Genomic DNA, 22,159 nt, shown 5'->3' on the forward strand with positions numbered 1-22,159 from the left:
GCGCACGGATCGACCCACGGTGTCTCGGCTGGTGCAGCCCCGCCCCCTTACGCACCTTCTATTGGCGTGCAGGTGGGGAGGCGGGGGTGTCCAGCGGTGAAACCAGCACTAACCCGAGTCCTCGCAGTTTATCCCGCAGGTGACTAACCCCGCCGACTACCAAGCCTGCCGAAGAAGAACGATCAGCCCGATCCTGTCGAAGCCGACCGACCAATACCAGCCTGTTGGTACGCCCATTCTACCCCGCCCGGAACACGCAGCCGCTGCCCAGGTAAACCCCGTCGCCAGACCCAAGAATTGACGACACTCTGGACTCGCTATCTGGTACGAAATGGTTTACCGCACTGGACTTGAAAAGCGGCTACTGGCAAGTGGAGGTGAAGGAGGAAGACAAGGAGAAAACAGCCTTCAGTGTCGGTGATGGTCTTTGGCATTTTACGGTGATGCCTTTTGGACTTTGTAATGCACCAGCTACTTTTGAGAGATTCCTGGATCAGGTATTGAAAGGACTACATTGGAAAACATGCTTGATGTACCTGGACGACATCATCGCTTGGGAAAGAACTTCGATGAACATATTAAGAGGAAGTTTTCCAGAAAACGCTGGTCTGCAAGTAAGTCCCAAAAGGTGTTCACTGTTAAAAGAGGAAGTAAGCTATTTGGGTCAAAAGGGAACGACGGGGGCATCTGCACTGCGAATGAAAAGATAGAAGTTGTAAAGGATTGGCCAAACCTCAGAACCTGCACGAAGTTAGAAGTTTCCTTGGCCTGTGCACATATTACCGCCGATTTGTTGCACGGAGAGGGCTGTTGGCATTGGTAGAGTGCATTAAACATTATCACAAGTATCTCTACGGGCAGTGATTCCGCGTTGTCGTTGTTGTTGTAGCAGTGCTTCGCCCCATCCAATAGGTGCGACCAATCACAAATTGTCATCAATGTCCTCTAACAGGAGTGCAAGGAAACTTGCAATTTCAACCGGGGTGGAGCATAATGAGAGGGATGTTAGAGGCGATGGTTCCACATTACAATTAAAGAGATGGTTGGTGTCATGTGGGGACACATTGCAAGCGGTGCATACATTTTGTATGCCGGGGTTGATTCTGGATAGGAGTTTAACCTGTTACAGTATCCAGATCGAAGTTGAGCTAGAGTGACTCGCGTTTCCCTGGGGGTATGCGTTCCTCTTCCGCAAGTTTTGGGTACTGTTCTTTGAGTACTAGATTCACCGGGTAATTCCTGGCATAAAGGTCCGACATCTGTTTGTGGAGTTCGCTGAGGACCTGCTTGTGTTTTTTGGCTTCATACGGCTGAGTTCTCAGGTGCCGTATTTCCTCATAATGCTTACGGAGATGACTCCTTAAGCCTCTGTGCGGTGTTGGCTTATCAATCAGATGTCTGTTGGGATGCCCAGGTTTCTGCGTATTCAACAGGAACTGTTTGGTTAGCATCTCATTTCTCGCCCTGATGGGGAGTATTCTCGCCTCATTATGTAGATGGTGTTCTGGCGACATAAGAAGACAACCCGTGGCGGTTCTGAGGGCATTATTTTGGCAGGCCTGTAGCTTCTTCCAGTGAGTGGTTTTTAGGCTTGGCGATCATATAGGGGACTCGTAGCATGCAATCGGCTGGCTAATTGCTTTGTAAGTGGTAATAAGCATTTCTTTATCTTTTCCCCAAGTACTGCCAGCAAGAGATTTGAGGATTTTGTTACGTCTCTGGATTTTCGGTACAATTGCGGCTGCATGCTGAATGTAGATCCTGATCAAACGTCACACCCAAGATTTTGGGGTGTAGGACAGTCGGCAGCGTAGTCCCATCGACGTGGATGTTCAAAGTGGTCGACATTTGGGACGTCCATGTTGTAAATAAGGTCGCGGAGGATTGTTTCGGTGATAATTCCAGGTTTCGCGAGGCGAAAAAACTGGAGAGATCAGGGAGGTAACCTTTTTTCTGTTGCAAAGCTCATCGACCTGAGGGCCTGGGCCTGTGGCCATTATTGTGCAGTCATCGGCGTAAGAAACGATAGTAGCTCCTTCTGGTGGGGAAGGTAGCTTTGATATGTAGAAGTTAAAGAAAAGTGGGGATAGGACACCACCCTGTGGCACCCCTTGTTTAATTCTTCTTGGTTTTGATGTTTCGTTTCTAAATTGCACCGATGCCTGCCGACCGCCCAGATAATTTGCGATCCACATTTTAAGACATGGGGAAGGGTAGACCCTTCCAGGTCTTGCAGTAACGTGCCATGGTTGACCGTATCAAAAGCTTTTGATAGGTCTAGCGCAACGAGTACTGCTCTATGGTGGGGGTTTTTATTTAAACCGCAATTTATCTGGGTGCTAATGGCATTTAGCGCGGTGGTGGTGCTATGGAGTTTTCTGAAGCCATGCTGATGACAGGCTAGCTGCAAATTTGCTTTGAAGTAGGGGTGCAAAATGGCTTCAAGCGTCTTGGCTACTGGCGATACGAGAGATATCGGGCGATATTACTCTCCTATGTTAGCTGGTTTCCCAGGGTTTAATAGCGGGACCACCTTGGCCATTTTCCATTTTTCGGGAAGGTGGAAAGACACAGGTTGAAGACATGCGCTAAATATTTGAAACCCTCTTTCGCTAGGCTTTTAAGCATCGGCATGGCTATGCCGTCTGGGTCCACTGCTTTGGATGGTTTAGCATGACCGATTGCATCCTCAACCTCTTTAGCGGTGATGGTAATTGGAGACGCGCTGAATTTATGCTTATGAGAGTGTCTGATGGCCCTCCGTATATCTTTGCCGACCGTAGAATACATTATATATTGTCGGCAGAAAGCGCTCGCGCATTTTTTCGCATCCGACAGCACTTTATCGCCAAAGGCGATGGAAATTTTGTCATTGTGCTTAGACGGATTCGATAGGGACTTTACGGTGGACCAAAGCTTACCTACACCGGCAGAGAAGTTACAGCAGCTTAGGTGATCCTCCCATTTCGCCCGCTTCTGTCCATCCGCAAGCAATCTGATGCGTTGGTTTATATCCCTTATTTGGTGGTCGTCGGGATCGAGCTGTCTTATAAGGTCACGTTCTCTCGCTAAATTTGCGGCCTCCGCCGGAAAATGAGGCCGAATTTCGGAAATTCTACCGGCGGGAATGAAGCGAGCAGAGGCGGATTCAATGACCTTTCGGAAAGCACGCTTCCCTTGGCGAGCATCAGTCGCGATAGGGAGGGCAGCAAAGCGGTTGTCTGTAAAGGATTTGTATTCATCCCACTTTCCTTTTTTTAAGTTTATGAAAGTGCGTTTTTCTGTGACGACGAAGTCGGTGGTACGCTCGAGCGATATAAGTATAGGCAGGTTGTCGGATGCCAATCCGATTGATATATCCTGCGAGCTGTGACAGCTTCCTACCATACGCGTGGGGGCCTCTCCGTTTATTGTGCAGAACGTCGTTTCTTCGATTTGATCCGCCAACATCTCACCCCTACTGCCTGCAAGTTTGAATGCCATAGATCGTGATGGGCATTGAAATCGCCCAAGATAATGCGATTATTGCCAGTGAGTAAGGCGCTTATATTAGGGCGGTATCCACTGGGGCAACAGGTGGCAGGAGGGATGTAAATGTTGATGATTTCTATGTTTGCATCGCCTGACCAGACAGATAAGCCTTGATGTTCTAAGACATTGTCCCTGCGACCGATCAAATAGATTATATTGCACAGAGTGTTATATCGACTATCTCCGTGATCTTCCCGGTAATCCATTACAGTAAGTGACGGGTGACTACGCCTGGGTTGTGAAAGGCTAGGACGCAACTGCTGTTGTGGACCTAAGACTGGACGTCCTTGGGTAAGCATTGGGGTACCCGGTGTATTTGGGTATGCGGCCTGGCAACATAGCGCAATGAAACCCGTTGGCGGGTTGCCCTCGCGGAGACCAGAACATCTAGAAAAGTGGCACCGTCCAAGGCAGGATCTGCATCGGGCGGATGTCGCAAATATACATATATATTCTGGCGAACGGTGCAAAAGGAGGTAGGGACTAAGAGTCTGTTTCCCTGACCTACACGATTGCTGCCGGAAAAGAGGGGAGAGAAGACGGGGGCAGGGGCTGCTGCTCGGCATAACTTCCGACTCTATTACGGAGAATGTAGGTGTGAGTGGGAGCAGCCGTATGGGTTGGTGGCGCCGTGGGGCGCAAGCAGCAGCGGGTACTTGTTGTGGCTTTCTGAGCAGCGGGGCTGCTGGAAGGTAGTGGGGGCGCACTAAGGCGTAGACTACGAGACGCCCTTGGGCGTGAACAGCAAGGAGCCACAAAAGATTTATAGAAGTTACGTGGACGTCTGGTTTTGGGATCTAGCCCAGAACAACCTGTCCGATGCAACCATCCCTTACACGATACACACTGACAAGAGTATGGCCTTCCTAAAAAGATCCTTTTCCGGCAGACGCAGCAAAACCATTTCTCAGGACCGAGGTCAGGAGACGGACCCGGATTGGATTCGATTCCTTCGCGGAGCAAGAGAATATGGAGCAGTCCCGCTGCAAAGAGCTGCTGGGAGGATGACAATTTGTGGGAGGGACGCAACAAATTAAATGGGGTTACACTGAAATGACAGTCCTTGGTCGGGAAAATCCCGAGTCGCTCCGTTACATAGAACCGACTGCCTTGGGAAGCGAGTGATTCCGCGTCAGGACAGAACGCGAATAGAGAAAACGAAAATTCCGTTAACTTCTAGATAAGTAACTAACTGGAGATGGAGAAAGCGGCTAAAACTCTACTAAGTCACTTGAAATTCATTAGGGCGTACCGAACCAAGTCTTCTTCTTTTATCGAGTTCATTCAATGCACTAATTTTTGCTCTTATTGTTATTCCCTATCTATCGACTTCTAATTTTTGCAACTCGCTTTAAAAATATTGTACTAAAGCACTTCATGCATTACAATCTCCCTTGTCTTCATGAGACCGTTGTGCTTCCTTTCTGCACTCACACCCATTTGTCCACCCACGCTATGCACTCGAGTATGCATTCATGTGTCCGCATAATGAGTCTCGGCACTTTTGCTTGCTTGTCGTATTCTAGCAAAAAATACATGCTCCCTTAGCCCATTTTGCTTTCGTTCGGAAGTCTGCTTTATCAGTAATTTTCGCAAAAGTTTTTATTGCTTTTTCTTCATTTTTCGCCACTATCTAAGTAAGTAAAGTTTCTAAACTCCTTAATGACAAAAGAGTTATTTAGGTGAGAACTTTAACTGATATCCCACGGCTGGTTCTTGGGCTAAATGACTGGCTAGTGCAATGACTTCTAATTACATCAACACATGCAAACAAAGTTGTGAACTAATTAGTAGAAAACTTACTCACCATACGTATTAGTTTTTATTTGTTTAAACTGAGTGTAAAATGAAAGGATCTAACTTAAAACATTAAAAGGGAAATCTAAATTATATATAATTATTTGCTTAAATCTTGTTTGTTTTTTAATTCGTTCAGATTTTGTAGATTTTCAATAACATAAGAATATTTTTTTTTGTTGAAACTGCGGTCGACCAGTTGGACTTCAGCTTAAACTGTCGATGTAGCCTCCTAACCAAAAATTCATTAAAGTTTATGAGAAGCGCCGGAAAATATGCAACGTTTGATGCACGTCATAGCGTCCGGAGAAAGTCCGTTTTTATTGTTGCATACTTTTAGGTTCCCATTTCTTTTTAGAGCTGCTTAACGATTAGGACTTGGTACGCATTTACATTACAAGAGCCTTGAGTTCGTGAACGCAGAACACGAATACAGAATGTGCTCAACCGTTTCTTTTAGCAGCCCGCGCTTTTGTCCACGCCTTTCCTGATTGATGTATCATATGCAACTCCTGTCTCCTTTGGAATTCTCCCAAACGGATTGGGATGTCATTACGGAAAGGATCTCAATAGGGCAAATAGATCTAAATTTATCAGTGTGGAAATGATAATAAAAAGTATATCGGTATATATTTTTTATTGATGGTAAGCGATCAATAACTGAAGTAAATAAGTATAAGACAGAAGTGAATATGAGATGCAGGTATAGGAATGAAATAAATAAGCAACTAATCAAGGAGGCTCTTCGCGAAAAATAAAGACCCTTGCAGAAATAGACGAAGGTGGCAACTGAGAGTATATAAGCAGCGCAGTGTGGATTTTAACACGTTGGAAGTGGGGTAGGCGAATAAATTGGATTGTAAAGTACTACTACCATAGTAGTGCTGTAAATGAAGAGAAGTTTGCATACAGCACATTTGAGTTATTTACTCGACAGTTCACTGAAGCCAACGATAACAGCATGCACATAGTTATCGGACATTTCTTGAGATTTCCTACAGTATTTTAATCGATAACACAGATATAATAATGGCCAATTTTTCACGTCAATGGATTTTGAAGTAAAGTGTCTGTAGCTACATCAGCGTATATAGTCCTTGTCCAGGAGCCGTGGCTGAGTAGTAACGGCAGTAAGGTTTCTGGATTAAGGACTGGAAAATTCAACACCTTGGTGCATGGGGAGGCAAGTAGGCCTAGATCCTGTGTGCTTGTTAAAAGAGATTAAAGCTTTTATTCTCTCTAATTTCAGCAATGCTGACGTAACCACGGTCTGCCTCGAGCGAGGAAGTAATGAAATGTGGGTGGTCTCAGCGTACATGCCCCACGGGGACTTAGTGGGACCACCACCTGCGATACTGGGTGAAATCACCGCTGAAGCAAGGCGGAGAGGTGTTGGCGTGATCATCGGTGCCGATGCAAATGCCCATCATAGCATTTGGGGAAGCTCGGATACCAACACTAGAGGTGAGTCTTTATTTACTTTTATTGTAGATGAGGGACTTTGTATATGTAATAGGGGGAATGACCCGACTTTTATTACTGCGTTAAGGGAGGAGGTCCTGGACCTCACCCTGGTTAGTAGAGAACTGGAAGGTCGGATATCTGGATGGAGGGTTCTCAACGAGCACTCCTTCTCTGATCACCGATATATTCAGTTCTCAGTGAACGAAGAACGTCCCGGTAAAATATCTTTTAGGAACCCTAAAAGTACTAACTGGGACTTGTATTGTAGGAAGCTGGGAGAGCTACTGCCTGCGGTGCCTATCATTAGTTCGGGCCTGTCCGAATCTGAGATAGACGTTCTGGTGGAAAACTTCACCTCGGCAAGCAATAGCGCCTTTCAGCTGTCCTGCCCATTGAAAACTTACAGGGGGAAGGGCAAGCCGCCCTGGTGGTCGGATTCTCTTGACGACCTAAGAGCGTCCAGTCGGCGGCTCTTCAACAGAGCCAGGAGGAGTAAATTACCCTCGGACTGGGAGCTCTATAAGGTGAGTCTGGGGATTTATAAATATGAAATAAGGATAGCCAAGCGAGATGCATGGCGAAGCTTCTGCGAAAACGTAGAAGGCTGCAATGAATCCGCGAGATTTAGAAAAATACTCTCTAGGAACCCCGCTCCTCTGGGGTATCTGAGAGATGATGGTGGGGACTGGTCGATGAGTAGCGAGGAGTCCCTAAGGCTTTTACAGGACAATCATTTTCCCGATGTCCCAGTTGCGCAGGGATCTTCGCCTGCATGGTCGGCGGTCGTTGGCCATGCAGAAGTGCCTGCCATTCCAATACGGGAAAGTCAGATAACCTGGGCTATAGGGTCGTTCAAGCCCTATAAGTCTCCGGGCCCGGATGGTATCATTCCTGCGCAGCTTCAAAGGTCTTTGGGGATTTCCTGCCGCTGGTTGGCCATCATATATACTAACTGCCTCAGGCTTAATTATATCCCGAAGTCTTGGCACACGGTTAGGGTTATTTTCATTCCGAAGGCCGGCAGAAGCTCTCATGTATCACCTAAGGATTTCAGGCCAATCAGTCTCTCGTCGTTTCTTCTTAAGACGTTTGAGCGGTTGATTGACCTGTACCTACGGGAAAGGATACCTCGGGGGTTACTGTCGGCTTCACAACATGCGTACTGAAAGGGCAGATCGGGCAAATAGAGGGGTCCCTAGAACACAAAGAGTATGCTCTGGGTGCCTTTCTAGACATCGAGGGAGCTTTTAACAATGTCTTACCGGGGTCAATCGAAAGAGCTCTGGTGGGTTTAGGAGTCGAGGCGGCTCTGGTTGAATTTATTAGCAAACTTCTATGCGGCAGAATTGTCGCAGCGGAGTGGGGAGGGGCCATAATTAAGAGGAAGGTGTGCAGGGGCACGCCACAGGGGGGTGTCCTATCTCCTCTCCTCTGGCTTGTGGTAGTCAACGAGCTTCTTGTGGAGCTGGAAGCCAATGGTTGTCGGGTGGTTGCCTATGCAGATGACCTCGCTATCCTAGTCAGAGGCAAATTTCTGGGCGCCCTGCGCGATGTTCTTCAGGGCTACCTGGATACTGTGGCTAGGTGGGCTGAATCATGTGGATTGGCGGTCAACCCGGGAAAAACGGAATTGGTCCTTTTCACAAGAAGATATAAGGTGCCCGATTTCAGAACTCCCTCGATTGGAGGGGTACCGTTGGTACTTTCTGATAGGGTTAAATATTTGGGGATTGTTTTGGACAAGAAACTGTCCTGGAGACCCAATGTGGAAGATCGGGCCAGGAAGGCCGCCATTGCCTTGTACTGCTGCAGAGGAGCTATCGGAAAGAGATGGGGACTCTCGCCAAGAATAGTACACTGGCTTTATGAGATGGTGGTCAAACCGATTCTGCTATATGGGGTGCTGGTCTGGTGGAAAGCACTGGACACGGCGAGCACCTCCAAAATGTTAGTGTCAGTGCAACGGACGGCGCTGATCGGTATCAGTGGCGCTCTCAGAACAACGCCTACCTTGGCACTGAACGTCATGCTGAACATATACCCAGTAGATATTGCGGGAAAGGCGGCCGCGGCAAGGTCGTTGGTCAGGCTTCGTGATATGGGATATAGACTTTCTGACCGCGGACACTCTAGCCTTCTTACCAGTTTCGACTTCATCCCGGACAGAACGGACTACTGTATGCCGATAACAGCTCCCTATACAACCTTCACCCCAGTTATTCCAGAGAGAGAGGATTGGGGAAGAGGAATTATCTGGGGCATGGGACCGGTTAACTTGTTCACGGATGGGTCAAAGCTGGATGGAAAGGTTGGTGGGGGGGTCTTTTGTCAAGAGCTAAATTTAAGCCGCAAGTTTAAGTTGGCTGATCACTGCAGTGTATTCCAAGCGGAAATTGCTGCGATTAAGGATGCGGTGGATGGAATGCTATCCAGTGCTACCACGGTTAGGGAATTTAACATCTACTCTGATAGCCAATCGGCTATCAAGGCCTTGAGCTCAACTACAGTGCGATCGAGGGTGGTCTGGGAGTGCCTGACCTCGCTTGCGATTGCATCGAATTATTTTACAATTAAGATTATCTGGGTCCCGGGCCATAGTGATATCCCGGGTAACTGTCAAGCGGATCTCTTAGCCCGCATTGGTACAACTGAACCGGATGAAGATGGCTGTAGGGACTTCGGGATCCCGCTGGCCACCTGTGGATTGCTCCTCCATAGCTGGGCCTCGAATCAGCTCAGCAAACGTTGGGCGGATACCACGTCTTGCAGGGTAGCAAGATCTTTCTGGCCGAAAGTGGATGGCAGGAGGTCTGCTGAAATAATTGGGTTCACTAAGGCTCACCTATCAATGGTCATTGGGGTTTTGACAGGGCACTGTCCCATGGGTATCCATGCGGTACGTCTCAATATACTGGAAACTCCATCCTGCTGCAGCTGTATGTAGGATGATGAGGTGGAATCACCAAATCACTTTATGCTTGATTGTCCAGCTTTTGCCAGAATTAGGCGAAAGTACTTCGGTCGCGACTCACTTGGATCTCCCGAGGATATATCCAAAGTTGAGATCGGTATCATTCGGAGCTTTATCGTTGCTACCCAACGATTCTCTAAGTAGCTGGATCTAGGTCACCGTTATTTTTGGTGTATGTGGTATCACAACGGACCTTCGTGTTGTCCAAGTGAGCTATCCTTATCAGGGCAGCTACCACCTAACCTATCCTATCCTATACAGCAGCGTAAGACTTTTGCTATCTATGTGTTGCGTTATTCGCCAAACGCCCTTAAAATTCCCGCACCTATTATAATAAATGATAAAAAAATATGGCATGTAATATAAAAAGTTTTATTAGGAATAATGAAATTCCACGAAAACATGCAATAAATATAACTTATGCAAAAAATAGTGTGCATTAATTATGTAGACCAAAGGAAAAAGTGAGTCCCACGAGACAAACAATTTTCACTATAAAACTTTCTCACTCTCCCTCTGAACACTGGACAGAGATAACTAAGCTGAGGCTTAATATATGGATAACAACAACACGAAGAATAAAGTTCAAAAAAGCGAGTGTGAAAAAAATATTTTTTTCCTTCAGTAGCTTCATTAAATTGCTCATATGCAACCATTGGTTGTCAACATGCACGCTAAGCAATTGTTGTCGCTTTATTATTTATTAATATATGCTTTAGGGCGTGTCGATTTAAAAATCGCTCATTGCTCTGTGAAAATCGTATTCTAGGGACCAAAATAAGAAACTTTGCCGAAGGAACCATACCTCTAAAACGAATTCTGATGTCCCCCCCTTTGGGTCGAACTTTTTGGTAGGGCCAATTTCAATTCTACTTGCTGTGTCTTGTGGTGGCTTAAAAAAAACAACACAAGCAATTTTACGATCTGCAATTGTGTCACAGTGATACCTTCATTTTTTAAAACGGTTGAATAAAAAACCCACACAGCTATGTTTACGACATGCAAATGCATCACAGTGATGCCATGGCTTTAAAAGGGGGTTGTAAAAACGCTAATTTCTAATCATTTTTTTTAATTTCTTTTCTATTACTAAGTTAAATTCATTTTTGCATTTACATATGTTCTGACTAAATAAATTTCTAAAGAGAAAAATAAACTCCAAAAAGAAAAAAACATAGGCATTTCAAAGTGGGATTTTTCAAAATTTGCCCCTACGACCCAAAGGGGGGACATCAGAATTCGTTTTAGAGGTATGGTTCCTTCAGCAAAGTTTCTTATTTTGATCCCTAGAATATGATTTTCGCAGAGCAATGGGCGATTTTTTTGCCTCCCCACAAATCGACCCGGCCTAATATGCTTGCATTGTTGTTGTAATTATAGCCAGTAGTGGTTTTGTTGTGTGGAACATTTTAATTGCTCTAACTTTCCAGAGCATGGGAGTATTTACAACCAAATGCATGAGGGTTTCCGCGTTGATACAAGCCAACATATGCATGTTTGTTGTTGAAATGGCCTCTGCGTAATTCAGAAGGTCAATTGGCACGGTAGATCGAGCGACTACAAAGCTATGACTTTTCCATTGAGCACCGAAAAGGTAGTACCCATGGGAATGCCGATGCAATGTCACGAAGACCATGTAATTTGGAATGCAAACCTTGTTCGAAAGCTGAGGCTAAGGTAGACATCATAGATGTCCGGATTATAACTATAACGTGTTCGGATGAATGGGCTATGGAACAACTAAGGAAGTGTCTGTCACATGTTATGCAAGGGCTCGAACGAAACGAAATACCAAATAGAGAGATGTCAGCAGAGAGTCCTATTGCGAAGTCATATTGGGCCCAGTGGAACAATTTACAATTGATATCAGGCTGCCTGCATCGAATATGGGAGAGTGAGGATGATCAATGCAAGATGAAACTGATAGTTGTTCTAGGATTACTGACGTTCTCAGCGAGATACATACATAATGGTCCAAATGGAGTCATCTTGGAATCACGAAGACGCTCGAGAAAATTAAACAGAGATTCTATTGGGTTGTTGTTGTTGTTGTAGCAATGCTCGCCCCACCAAATAGCCGCGACCGATCACAAATTGTCATCAATATCCTCTGACGGGAGTCCAAGGAAACTTGCCGTTTCAACAGGGGTGGACCATAAGGAAAGAGGTGTTAGAGGCGTTGGTTCCACATTACAATTAAAGAGATGGTTGGTGTCATGTGGGGACACATTGCAAGCAGGGCATACATTTTGTATGTCGGGGTTGATTCTGGATAGGTAAGAGTTTAACCTGTTACAGTATCCATAACGAAGTTGAGCAAGAGTGACACGCGTTTCCCTGGGGAGTATGCGTTCCTCTTCTGCGAGTTCTGGATATTTTTCTTCAAGTACTGGATTCACTGGGCAATTCCCGACATAAAGGTCCGACGCCTGTCTATGGAGTTCACCAAGGACCTGCTTGTGTTTTCCGCTTCATACGGCTGGGTTCTCAGGTGCCGTATTTCCTCAAAATGCTTACGGAGATGACTCCTTAGGCCCCTAGGCGGTGCTGGTTCGTCAATCAGATGTCTGTTGGGATGCCCAGGTTTCTGGGTATTCAACAGAAACTGTTTGGTCAGCATCTCATTTCTCTCCCTGATGGGGAGTATTCTCGCCTCATTATGCAGACGGTGTTCTGGGGACATAAGAAGACAGCCCGTGGCGATTCTGAGAGCAGTATTTTGGCAGGCCTGTAGTTTCTTCCAGTGGGTGGTTTTTAGGCTTGGCGACCATATAGGTGACGCGTAGCACGTAATCGGCTGGCTAATTGCTTTGTATGTGGTCAAGAGCGTTTCTTTATCTTTTCCCCAGGTACTGCCAGCAAGGGATTTGAGGATTTTATTACGGCTCTGAATTCTTGGAACAATTGCGGTTGCGTGCGCACCAAAATGTAGATCCTGATCAAACGTCACACCCAAGATTTTGGGGTGTAGGACAGTCGGTAGCGTAGTGCCATCGACGTGGATGTTCAATACGGTCGACATTTGGGGCGTCCATGTTGTAAATAAGGTCGCGGAAGATTTAGTCGGTGACAATGACAGGTTTCGCGAGGCGAAAAAACTAGAGAGATCAGGGAGATAGCCGTTTATTTTATTGCATAGCTCATCGATCTTTGGGCCTGGGCCTGTGGCCATTATTGTGCAGTCATCGGCGTAGGAAACGATTGTGACTCCTTCCGGTGGTGAAGGTAGCTTAGATATGTAGAAATTAAACAAAAGCGGGGATAGGACACCAGCCTGTGGCACCCCTTGTTTAATTCTCCTTTGTTTTGATGTTTCGTTTCTGAATTGCACCGATGCCTGCCGACCACCCAGATTATTTGCGGTCCACCTTTTAAGACATGGGGGAAGGGTAGACCCTTCCAGGTTTTGCAGTAACGAGCCATGGTTGACCGTATCAAAAGCTTTTGATAGGTCTAACGCTACGGGTACTGTTCTATGGTGCGGATATTGATTCAAACCACAATTTATCTGGGTGCTAATGACATTTAGCGCGGAGGTAGTGCTATGGAGTTTTCTGAAGCCATGCTGATGAGGGGCTAGCTGCAAATGTGCTTGGAAATAAGGGAGCAAAATGGCTTCAAGCGTCTTTGCCACTGGCGATAGGAGAGATATCGGACGATATGACTCACCTACGTTAGCTGGTTTCCCAGGCTTTAGTAGCGGGACCACCTTGGCCATTTTCCATTTCTCGGGTATGACAAAGGTGGAAAGAGACAGGTTGAAGACATGCGCTAAATATCGGCATCGGCATGGCTATGCCGTCTGGGCCCACTGCTTTGGATGGTTTAGCGCGACCAATGGCGTCCTCAACCTCTCTAGCGGTGATGGTAATTGGTGACGCGCTGAGTTTGTGTTTATGTGCGCGTCTATTGGCTCTCCGTCTATCTTTGTCGACCGTAGGATGCATTATATATTGTCGGCAGAAAGCGCTCGCGCATTTTTTCGCATCCGACAGCACCTTATCGCCAAAAGCGATGGAAACTTTGTCTTTGTGCTTAGTCGGATTCGATAGGGACTTTACGGTGGACCAAAGTTTACCTACACCGGTAGAGAGGTTACAACCTCTTAGGTGCTCTTCCCATTTCGCCCGCTTGTGTTCGTCCACAAGCAATCTGATGCGTTGGTTTATATCCCTTATTTGGGGGTCGCCTGGATCAAGCTGTCTTATAAGGTCGCGTTCCCTCGCTAAGCTCGCGGCCTCCGCCGGGAAGTGGGGCCGGATTTCGGGAATTCTCCCGGCGGGAATGAAATGTGCCGAGGCGGATTCAATGACCTTACGGAAGGCACGCTCCCCTTGGCGGGCATCAGTCGGGATAGGGAGGGCAGCAAAGCTGCTGTCTGTTGCCGATTTATATTCTTCCCACTTTCCTTTTTTGAAGTTTATGAAAGTGCGTTTTTCGGTGACGATGAAGTCGGCGGTACGCTCGAACGAAATAAGTATGGGCAGGTGGTCGGATGCCAATGTTACCATCGGCTGCCAGTTGACGCACTTTACGAGTTCTGCGCTCACGATTGAGATATCTGGCGAGCTATGACAGCTTCCTATCATACGTGTGGGGGCGTCTCCGTTTATTGTGCAGAACGTCGTTTCGTCTATTTGATCCGCCAACATCTCACCCCTACTGTCCGCCCGCAAGTTTGAATGCCATAGGTCGTGATGAGCATTGAAATCGCCTAAGATAATGCGATTGTTGCCAGTGAGTAAGGCCTCGATATTAGGGCGGTATCCACTGGGGCAACAGGTGACAGGAGGGATGTAGATGTTGATGATTTCTAGATTTGCATCGCCTGACCGGACAGATAGGCCTTGACGTTCTAAGACATTGTCACTGCGGTCGATGCCAGGATCAAATATATGATATTGCACAGAGTGGTGTATAATATACGCGAGGCCGCCTCCATTTCCGCTCTCGCGGTCTTTCCTGTGGACATTGTAACCAGAGCAGGTCTGCAATGCAGATCTTGCTGTGAGTTTAGTCTCTTGAATCGCAGCAATGCGGATGTTGTGCCGCTTCATGAAATCGACTATCTCCGTAATCTTCCCAGTTAGTCCATTACAGTTGAACTGCAGGGTTCTGAAGTGCATGAGGGGTGACGTCGCCACTCTAGGGGTAAGTGAGGGGTGACTACGCCTAGGTTGTGGAAGGCCAGGACACAATTGCTGTTGTGGCCTTGGGACTGGGCGCCCTTGGGCAAGCATTGCCCATTGTACCCGGATGATTTGGGTTTGCGACCTGGCAACATGGCGCGATGAAACCCGTCGAGGGGTTGCCGTCGCGGAGACCAGAACATCTAGGAAAGTGGCACCACCCAAGGCAGGAGCTGCATTGAGCGGATGTCGCAAACCTATATATTCTGTGCTGGCAGACGGTGCAAACGGAGGCAGGGACTAAGAGTCTGTTTCCCTGACCTCCACGATTGCTGCCAGAAAAGAGGGGGGGAGAAGAAGACGGGGGCAGGGGCTGATGCTCAGCATTGCTACCAGCTCTACTACGAAGGTAGTAGTTATGAGTGGTATCAGCTGTTTGAGTTGTTGGCGCCGTGGGGCGCGAGCAGCAGCGGGTATTTGTTGTGGCTTGCTGAGCAGCGAAGCTGCTGGAAGGTAGTGGGGATACGCTTAGGCGTAGACTACGGGACGCCCTTGGGCGTGAGCAGCAAGGAGCCACAAAAGATTTATAAAAATTACGTGGACGTCGGGTTTTGGGATCAAGCCCAGAACAACCTGTCCGATGCAACCATCCCTTGCACGAGACACACTCAACAGAGTATGACCGTCCTAAAAAGATTCTTTTCTGACAAATGCAGCAAAACCATTTCTCAGGACCGGGGTCAGGAGACGGACCCGGATTGGGTTCGATACCTTCCCGGAGTAAGAGAATATGTAGCAGTCCTGCTGCAAGGAGCTGCTGGGAGGATGACAATTTGTGGGAGGAACGAAACAAATTAAATGGGGTCACACTGAAATGACAGTCCTTGGTCGGGAAAAATCCCGAGTCGCTCCGGTACATAGAACCGACTGCCTTGGGTTGGTTGCCGTCAGTCGGTCACTGAGTGGATTACCAACTACGGGGTTTGCAGCAGAGCAAAAGGGCCCAAAACCTGAAATCATGGCCAGATGAAGCAATATAACTCAGGTGCACCATTTGAAAGGATCGCTATGGATGTCGCAGGTCCATTTCCTACCAGCAGCCGCGAAAACAAATATGTACTGGTGGTTATGGATTATTTTAGTAAGTGGTCAGAGGTATACCCAATCCCAAATCAAGAAGCGGAAACAGTAGCAGAAGTGTTTACAAACAATTGGGTTGCAAGGTATGGTGTACCTATGGAGTGACATTTTGACCAAGGCAGGAATTTTGAATTACCTGTGTTCCAAGAAATGTGTTAGACATTGGGCATTCGAAAAACTCGGACAACTGCATTGCATCCTCAGTCCGATGGTATGGTGGAACGATTCAATAGAACCTTGGAGGAGCACTTAAGGAAAGTAGTGGAAAAGTTCTATAAAGAGTGGGATACACGCATATCCTTTTTCTTAATGGCCTTCGACTGCCAACTGACTTGAAGTTTGGAATAAATGCCGATGCGGAAAGAAATGCCAGGAAATCCACTGGTGCCTTGGAGGAAGAAATGTGGGAAATACACGATCTTGTAAGACAACGAACCAGAACTATGAGCGACAAGATGAAAGCCAGATACTTTTCTCTTTCATCCACAGCACTGTCCAGAGAGGTTGCAATATTGGAAGCAGTGATGTCCGCCGGATATCGTGTCATATTTTAATTTGTTTAGTATATCGGACCTGGGGACGGTTGCTGGCTCATCCGACGGATTCTCAGTTACCGGTCGCAAGGGGGCCGGCATCTTTAGGCCACCGGCCTAAATATGACGGACCACCCTAACGCGCGCACTAGTTTATTTTATTATTTACCGGTAACGGCCAACACCTGCCGAGCGCTAACTTCGAAGGGGAAAAACTCGACGAAAGTTGGCTATCGGTAGGTGCCGCGGATTTTTTGATTACATCCTTTCTTCTTTTTTTGGAACGTTCACGAGCCAACAGCTATCCCCAGGTGAGTTATCCACAACCAACAATATTTTTCTCATTTTTCGTTGTAATTCATTTAATAATTTACAATTAATCATTTTATATTTTGAATTTGCCAAGTGTATTTTGAATTAATTAAACCACATACTATATACCGCGATTAATTTCTATTGTTTTATACAGTGAATAAACATTGTTATTCGTTATTAATTCTTGTTTCTATTTCCTTTTTATTTGCGTGCATCGCGCCCGATTATCCCGGGTGCCACATCCCCCCGCAACAATAAACTTTGTAGGCAAATTTTTTTGTTCATCGAAATGACGATTAAGATTTCACACACCACAGACACATGTTCAATTCAATGGTTTTTATTTATTGTTAAACTTATTCTGTTGCCCTAAATTACTAGAGAAACAAAACAATCAAATTATATATTAAGCCTACATACTATGAATATTCTTACTTGAATTTATAAATACGTATAATGTATGCATATATCCCGTATTGTTGACTAGAAAGACGGAAATTTAAGTGATCAAACGTGGTGCATGTAACCCATGAACATTTTCTATTGGCGGGCAATGTGTTGCTCCTGGAGGTCCCCAATCATGCAATCCTCTAGAATTAGCAAGACGGTGTGTCAAACGATGAGCAATACTAAATCCACCACTTCCTTCTAGTTGCGTCAAAACGATTATAACTTGCCTTAGAATACGATACAAAAATTATTGCATGTAAAATTATTTATACATATGTATGTATATCTACAATATTTTTGTACCTCTGTAATGGTGGAACGGAGTCTACTGTCTTTAATTCTCCTCTTGTTGATACAACGTTGTAACTTTCTTGACAGTCACATTTAACATGTATCCATTTATTTTCATGCCGATTTTCGACCATAACAACCAGTCCAGCCCATCCCTGTACATGAAAATAATAAAAAAGTATAGCATAGCTATTCAAACATCTTAATACACAGAAAAATTTGATACATAATAGTTTAAATTTCCATTAAAAACATGTTGAAGGTACCAATTTTCTGGTATGCTTACCAAGTTCGAACCGTTTTTGGGCCTTATATTGGCTCATCAGAACGGTTTTCCCGCTCTTTCAACCGGGTTTCCGGTTCGGTTCAACGGTTCGGAAAAAGAATGTGGTTATACATACGAATAGATCTGTTTATGGCAGGGGCTGAAACTGATATTCCTTTTATAATATAATTCCTTGCAAAACTATTATTTTGGACTTTAAATATATGTATTTGGATCAAGAGAAAAGTTATTTTCGGATTTTTATTTTTTGAGTCCGATAGAACTAGTTAAACTCGGACTTTTAAAAATAAAAGTCCGGAAATAAAAGTTAAATCCGGACTTTTATTTTTTAAGGCCAAAATAAAAGTCCGGCTTGATAACAAAGAAACGGCTTATCCGCAATAAAAAAAATTTTAATTTGTCACTGAGCATACAGAAAGAGCTTAATGAAGTGTAGAAATGACTGCACAAATGGAAAATTAGAGTTAACCCCCAAAAATCTACGCATGTAACTTTCACCCTTAGAAGAGGAGACTGTCCTCCTGTTAATCTTTGTGGGACTCAAATACCACAAAATACGACAGTGATATATCTTGGTGTACATTTTGACAGGAGGTTGACCTGGAGACCGCATATAAATAATATAAATTCCAAAGTGAAGCAACTGAACCAAAAAACAAAAAAGATGTATTGGCTTTTTAGAAAAAAATCACAGCTAAGCCTGGATAATAAAGTAAGAATCTATAAAGCAATCCTTCAACCGGTTTGGACTTATGAATTACAACTCTGGGAACAGGTAAGTCACTCAAACGTGGAAATAGTTCAAGGTTATTAGTAGAAAACTTTAAGACTCATAACAGGTTTTCCTTCGTTTGTGAAAAATGGGGAAATACATAAAGACCTCAATGTACCTTATGTTAAAGAAGAGATATTAATATATAGCAAAAAGTATGTTAATCGACCCTACAACCATTGTGATAATTTAGCCCTAAATCTCCTAGATAACAGTTAAAGTACACGAAGACTAAAACGAGTCCATGTATTAGATTTACCAAATTAATAGTATAAGAGATCCTAACGTAAAAATGGCGTATAATGGTTAGTTTCAGTGGAGACTAACCCATTTCTGTTAAGACCTAGGTTAAAATACCAAAATTATACTATTTGCTTATTGTCGTAAAAATAGATTGCAAATAAATGTATATACAACAAAAAAAAAAAAATATTACATATATTAGCAATGTTGAATTTAATAATATGTTCAACAATTTAACTGGCATGGTTGCTTAACGGTTCCGCCCCACTTTCAGTCAAAAAATGTCTCATAATAACGAAAAATAATATACTGAATTTAAATCACAGAAACTCCCCCGTAGGGAGAATCTCTAGTTCAACTGGCGAATGTCCTAGGCGGTGAAAATTGTCCCCACTGCATTACGTTTTCACTAGTCCTAACTAGAAACAAATTTCAACTTTAGAACTAGTTCTTTATTGGCACTTTTTGGATAGTTCCGAACTAGTGTAAAATTTTACAGCTGATATCTAGTTCTTTCTTGGTACTATTTCGTTGGCTCCGAACCGGAGCGAAATTTTACATGTTGCTTCTAGTATTAAATTGTAACGAATTTAGGGAAACTCGACTTATTTTACACCTTCTACTAACGTTAGTATCGCTAAATTGTTGAATAAATAACTCCAATATTCAATTATGCAAAATGGTCTTTATTAGACTACTTTGAAAGTACTCCACAATAACACTTATACTTCGCAACCAATAGCGTGTTTAAATCAAACTGATTACTGACTACACGTAAAATGATTTTTCTCCAATTTCCTTTATTGACTACAAAATAAGTTTGTCAAATAAAAAACACACTGATACACTAACAACATATATTTTTTATTTGGCACAACAAATGCATTTCGGACAGACCTCCATCATCAGCGACGCGCTACTAAAACAAAGGAGTCAAGAATATAAACAAAATAGAAAATATTAGCAATATTATATCAATTACAAAACAACGTACATATGTATGTATTAAACTAAAGAAAAAAGAGGGGAATTTATGTTCCCGTTGTCAGCATTCATGGCAATCTTGGTTTTTGTGATGTAGAGAGATTCGTAAGCGTCTAACTTTCTGTTGTTGTGCACCGCTTTTATTAAATGAAGACTCTCTTCTACAGTGCCGACGCTGTGCTTTGTTGAGGTGTCGTCATTTGTCGTGTGAATATGCGCTGCTACTGCAGACCGATGAATTTGTTTATTGTTGGCGTGCTTTTCGTGTTCTTTGAAACGAACAGAGATTTGCCTTCTAGTTTGTCCAACATATTTTGCATCGCAACCCAGGCAGCTAATTTGGTAAATGCCGCTACGCTCAAGCATTGGGACAGTATCTTTTGTGGAGCCCAAAATGTTTTTCAATTTGTTGTTGTTTGTATATACGATTTTCATTTCATTCTTTTCAAATATGTTCATTAAATTATTGGTGATAGCAGGAAAATAACTAAATGGTATGCGTGCTAATTTGTTTGTTTTAATTTCTTTATTTTGAGCAAAGAGAGTAGTTAAATTGTTTTTGTAGTGTAAGTTGGAATGTTTTTTTATTAGTTTATCGATGAGTTTCTTGTCAAAGCCATTGGTAGTTGCGAGATCAATAATTTTTGTATACTCGTTTTTATAATTGATTACGGAGAGTGGTAAATTCACAAGGCGATAAACCAATGAATGAAATGCAGCTATTTTGGTTTGATAGGGGCAGAAAGAATCACTTGTGATTAAACGGTTAGTTGAGGTGGGTTTTCGATAAACCGCATAGTCAATTTTATTGTTCACTCTTGTGCATTTCAAGTCTAAGAAATTTATGGAGTTTTGTTCATCTTCCACTTCAACTGTGAATTTTATGCTGTCGTATTTGTTGTTTATTGTGTCCAATGTGTGTTGAAGTTCTTGTTTTTTAATTATGCAAAACACATCGTCGACGTATCTGATCCAAATTCGAGGTAAGACACCTTCTGCTTTCAAATCGTTTTCGAATTTGGTCATGAATGCTTCTGCAATTAGTGGTGACAGTGGGTTTCCCATGCTGGTACCGAAGTCATTAGAATAAAACTTATCTCTGAAGGCAAAACAATTGTGGGACATACAAATCTGGGATGCTTCAATTAAAACTTTTATTTCATCCGGGTTGGCCTGTTTGTTTTCCAGGTGTTTTCGAAGAGACTCTATAGCAATATCAACTGGGATGCTCGGAAACAATGCTGTTACGTCGAAGGATGCAAAAATTTCACCTTCATTGATTTCTATATCTTTGGTCCTGTTAACAAATTCGAAGGTGTTTTTTATGCTGGCACCCTCAAAATTTCCATATTTGCCCAACTCATTTACCAACCATTTTGCGACGCCAACCAACGGTGATGATGTATTGGAGACGATTTTCCGCATCTTTTCTCCTTCCTTGTGGACCTCTGGCAAACCGTACATTTTGGGTACACTAGGATTTGGCACCAAAAAGGCATATTTATTGGTCTTAAAAACTTCGCAAATTTTTTGATGATTAATTTGGCGTCATTAACCATACGATTAAGCGGGGATCGTTTTAAAAGGTGGAAACCATCTTCTTCGATAGAGAGATGCATTCGGCGGTCGTAGTCTTTTTTGTCCATAATAACGACTTTATTACCTTTATCGGACTTCATATAGTAGACGTCCTTCTCTTTTAAGTGTTTAATCGTCTTGATTACTTCTGGTTTCTGACGTTTTTTATGTTTGAGTTTAGCATTTGTTATTGCTTTCATTGCAATTCCCCTCTTTTTTCTTTAGTTTAATACATACATATGTACGTTGTTTTGTAATTGATATAATATTGCTAATATTTTCTATTTTGTTTATATTCTTGACTCCTTTGTTTTAGTAGCGCGTCGCTGATGATGGACAGCAGGTCTGTCCGAAATGCATTTGTTGTGCCAAATAAAAAATATATGTTGTTAGTGTATCAGTGTGTTTTTTATTTGACAAACTTATTTTGTAGTCAATAAAGGAAATTGGAGAAAAATCATTTTACGTGTTGTCAGACTACAAACCTTAGGTTCGGCTATTTTAATAAATAAATAGTTCTCACACAGTTTATGTGATTACTGACTACTCAGCTTGTTGCCTTGTCCAAATGTCTGGACGTTTTCTCTTCTAGAATCTCTTACCTGGTAACCAGCTATACGCGCGTGTATTTGTAGTCTGTATATGTGAGTACTACTTCGGCTGATGAAGACATGC

At 43.9% G+C, this 22,159-nt stretch overlaps 1 protein-coding gene across 5 annotated transcripts in view; it reads right to left on the minus strand.

Moving 5' to 3' along the window:
• The window catches only part of sol (small optic lobes), a 567,383-nt gene that overhangs the window by 92,990 nt on the left and 452,234 nt on the right, over positions 1-22,159 (minus strand). For 3 of the 5 annotated variants that reach the window (XR_010952752.1, XR_010952751.1, XR_010952753.1), the window contains 2 exons: positions 17,634-17,776; positions 17,316-17,557 (listed from right to left, as the gene is read on the minus strand). The exons of 1 other annotated variant lie outside the window; for it this stretch is intronic. Coding sequence is in view for 1 of the 4 variants with exons in the window: in XM_067782435.1 (XP_067638536.1) it covers positions 17,380-17,557; positions 17,634-17,776 (321 nt within the window). In the remaining 3 variants the exon portion in view is untranslated. Of the gene's footprint in view, positions 1-17,204; positions 17,558-17,633; positions 17,777-22,159 lie in introns of those variants that run through there. One more of the 5 variants, XM_067782435.1, reaches the window with a different exon arrangement.

Source organism: Eurosta solidaginis, chromosome 4 (assembly GCF_040869045.1).
Source record: "Eurosta solidaginis isolate ZX-2024a chromosome 4, ASM4086904v1, whole genome shotgun sequence".
Taxonomy (NCBI): domain Eukaryota; kingdom Metazoa; phylum Arthropoda; class Insecta; order Diptera; family Tephritidae; genus Eurosta; species Eurosta solidaginis.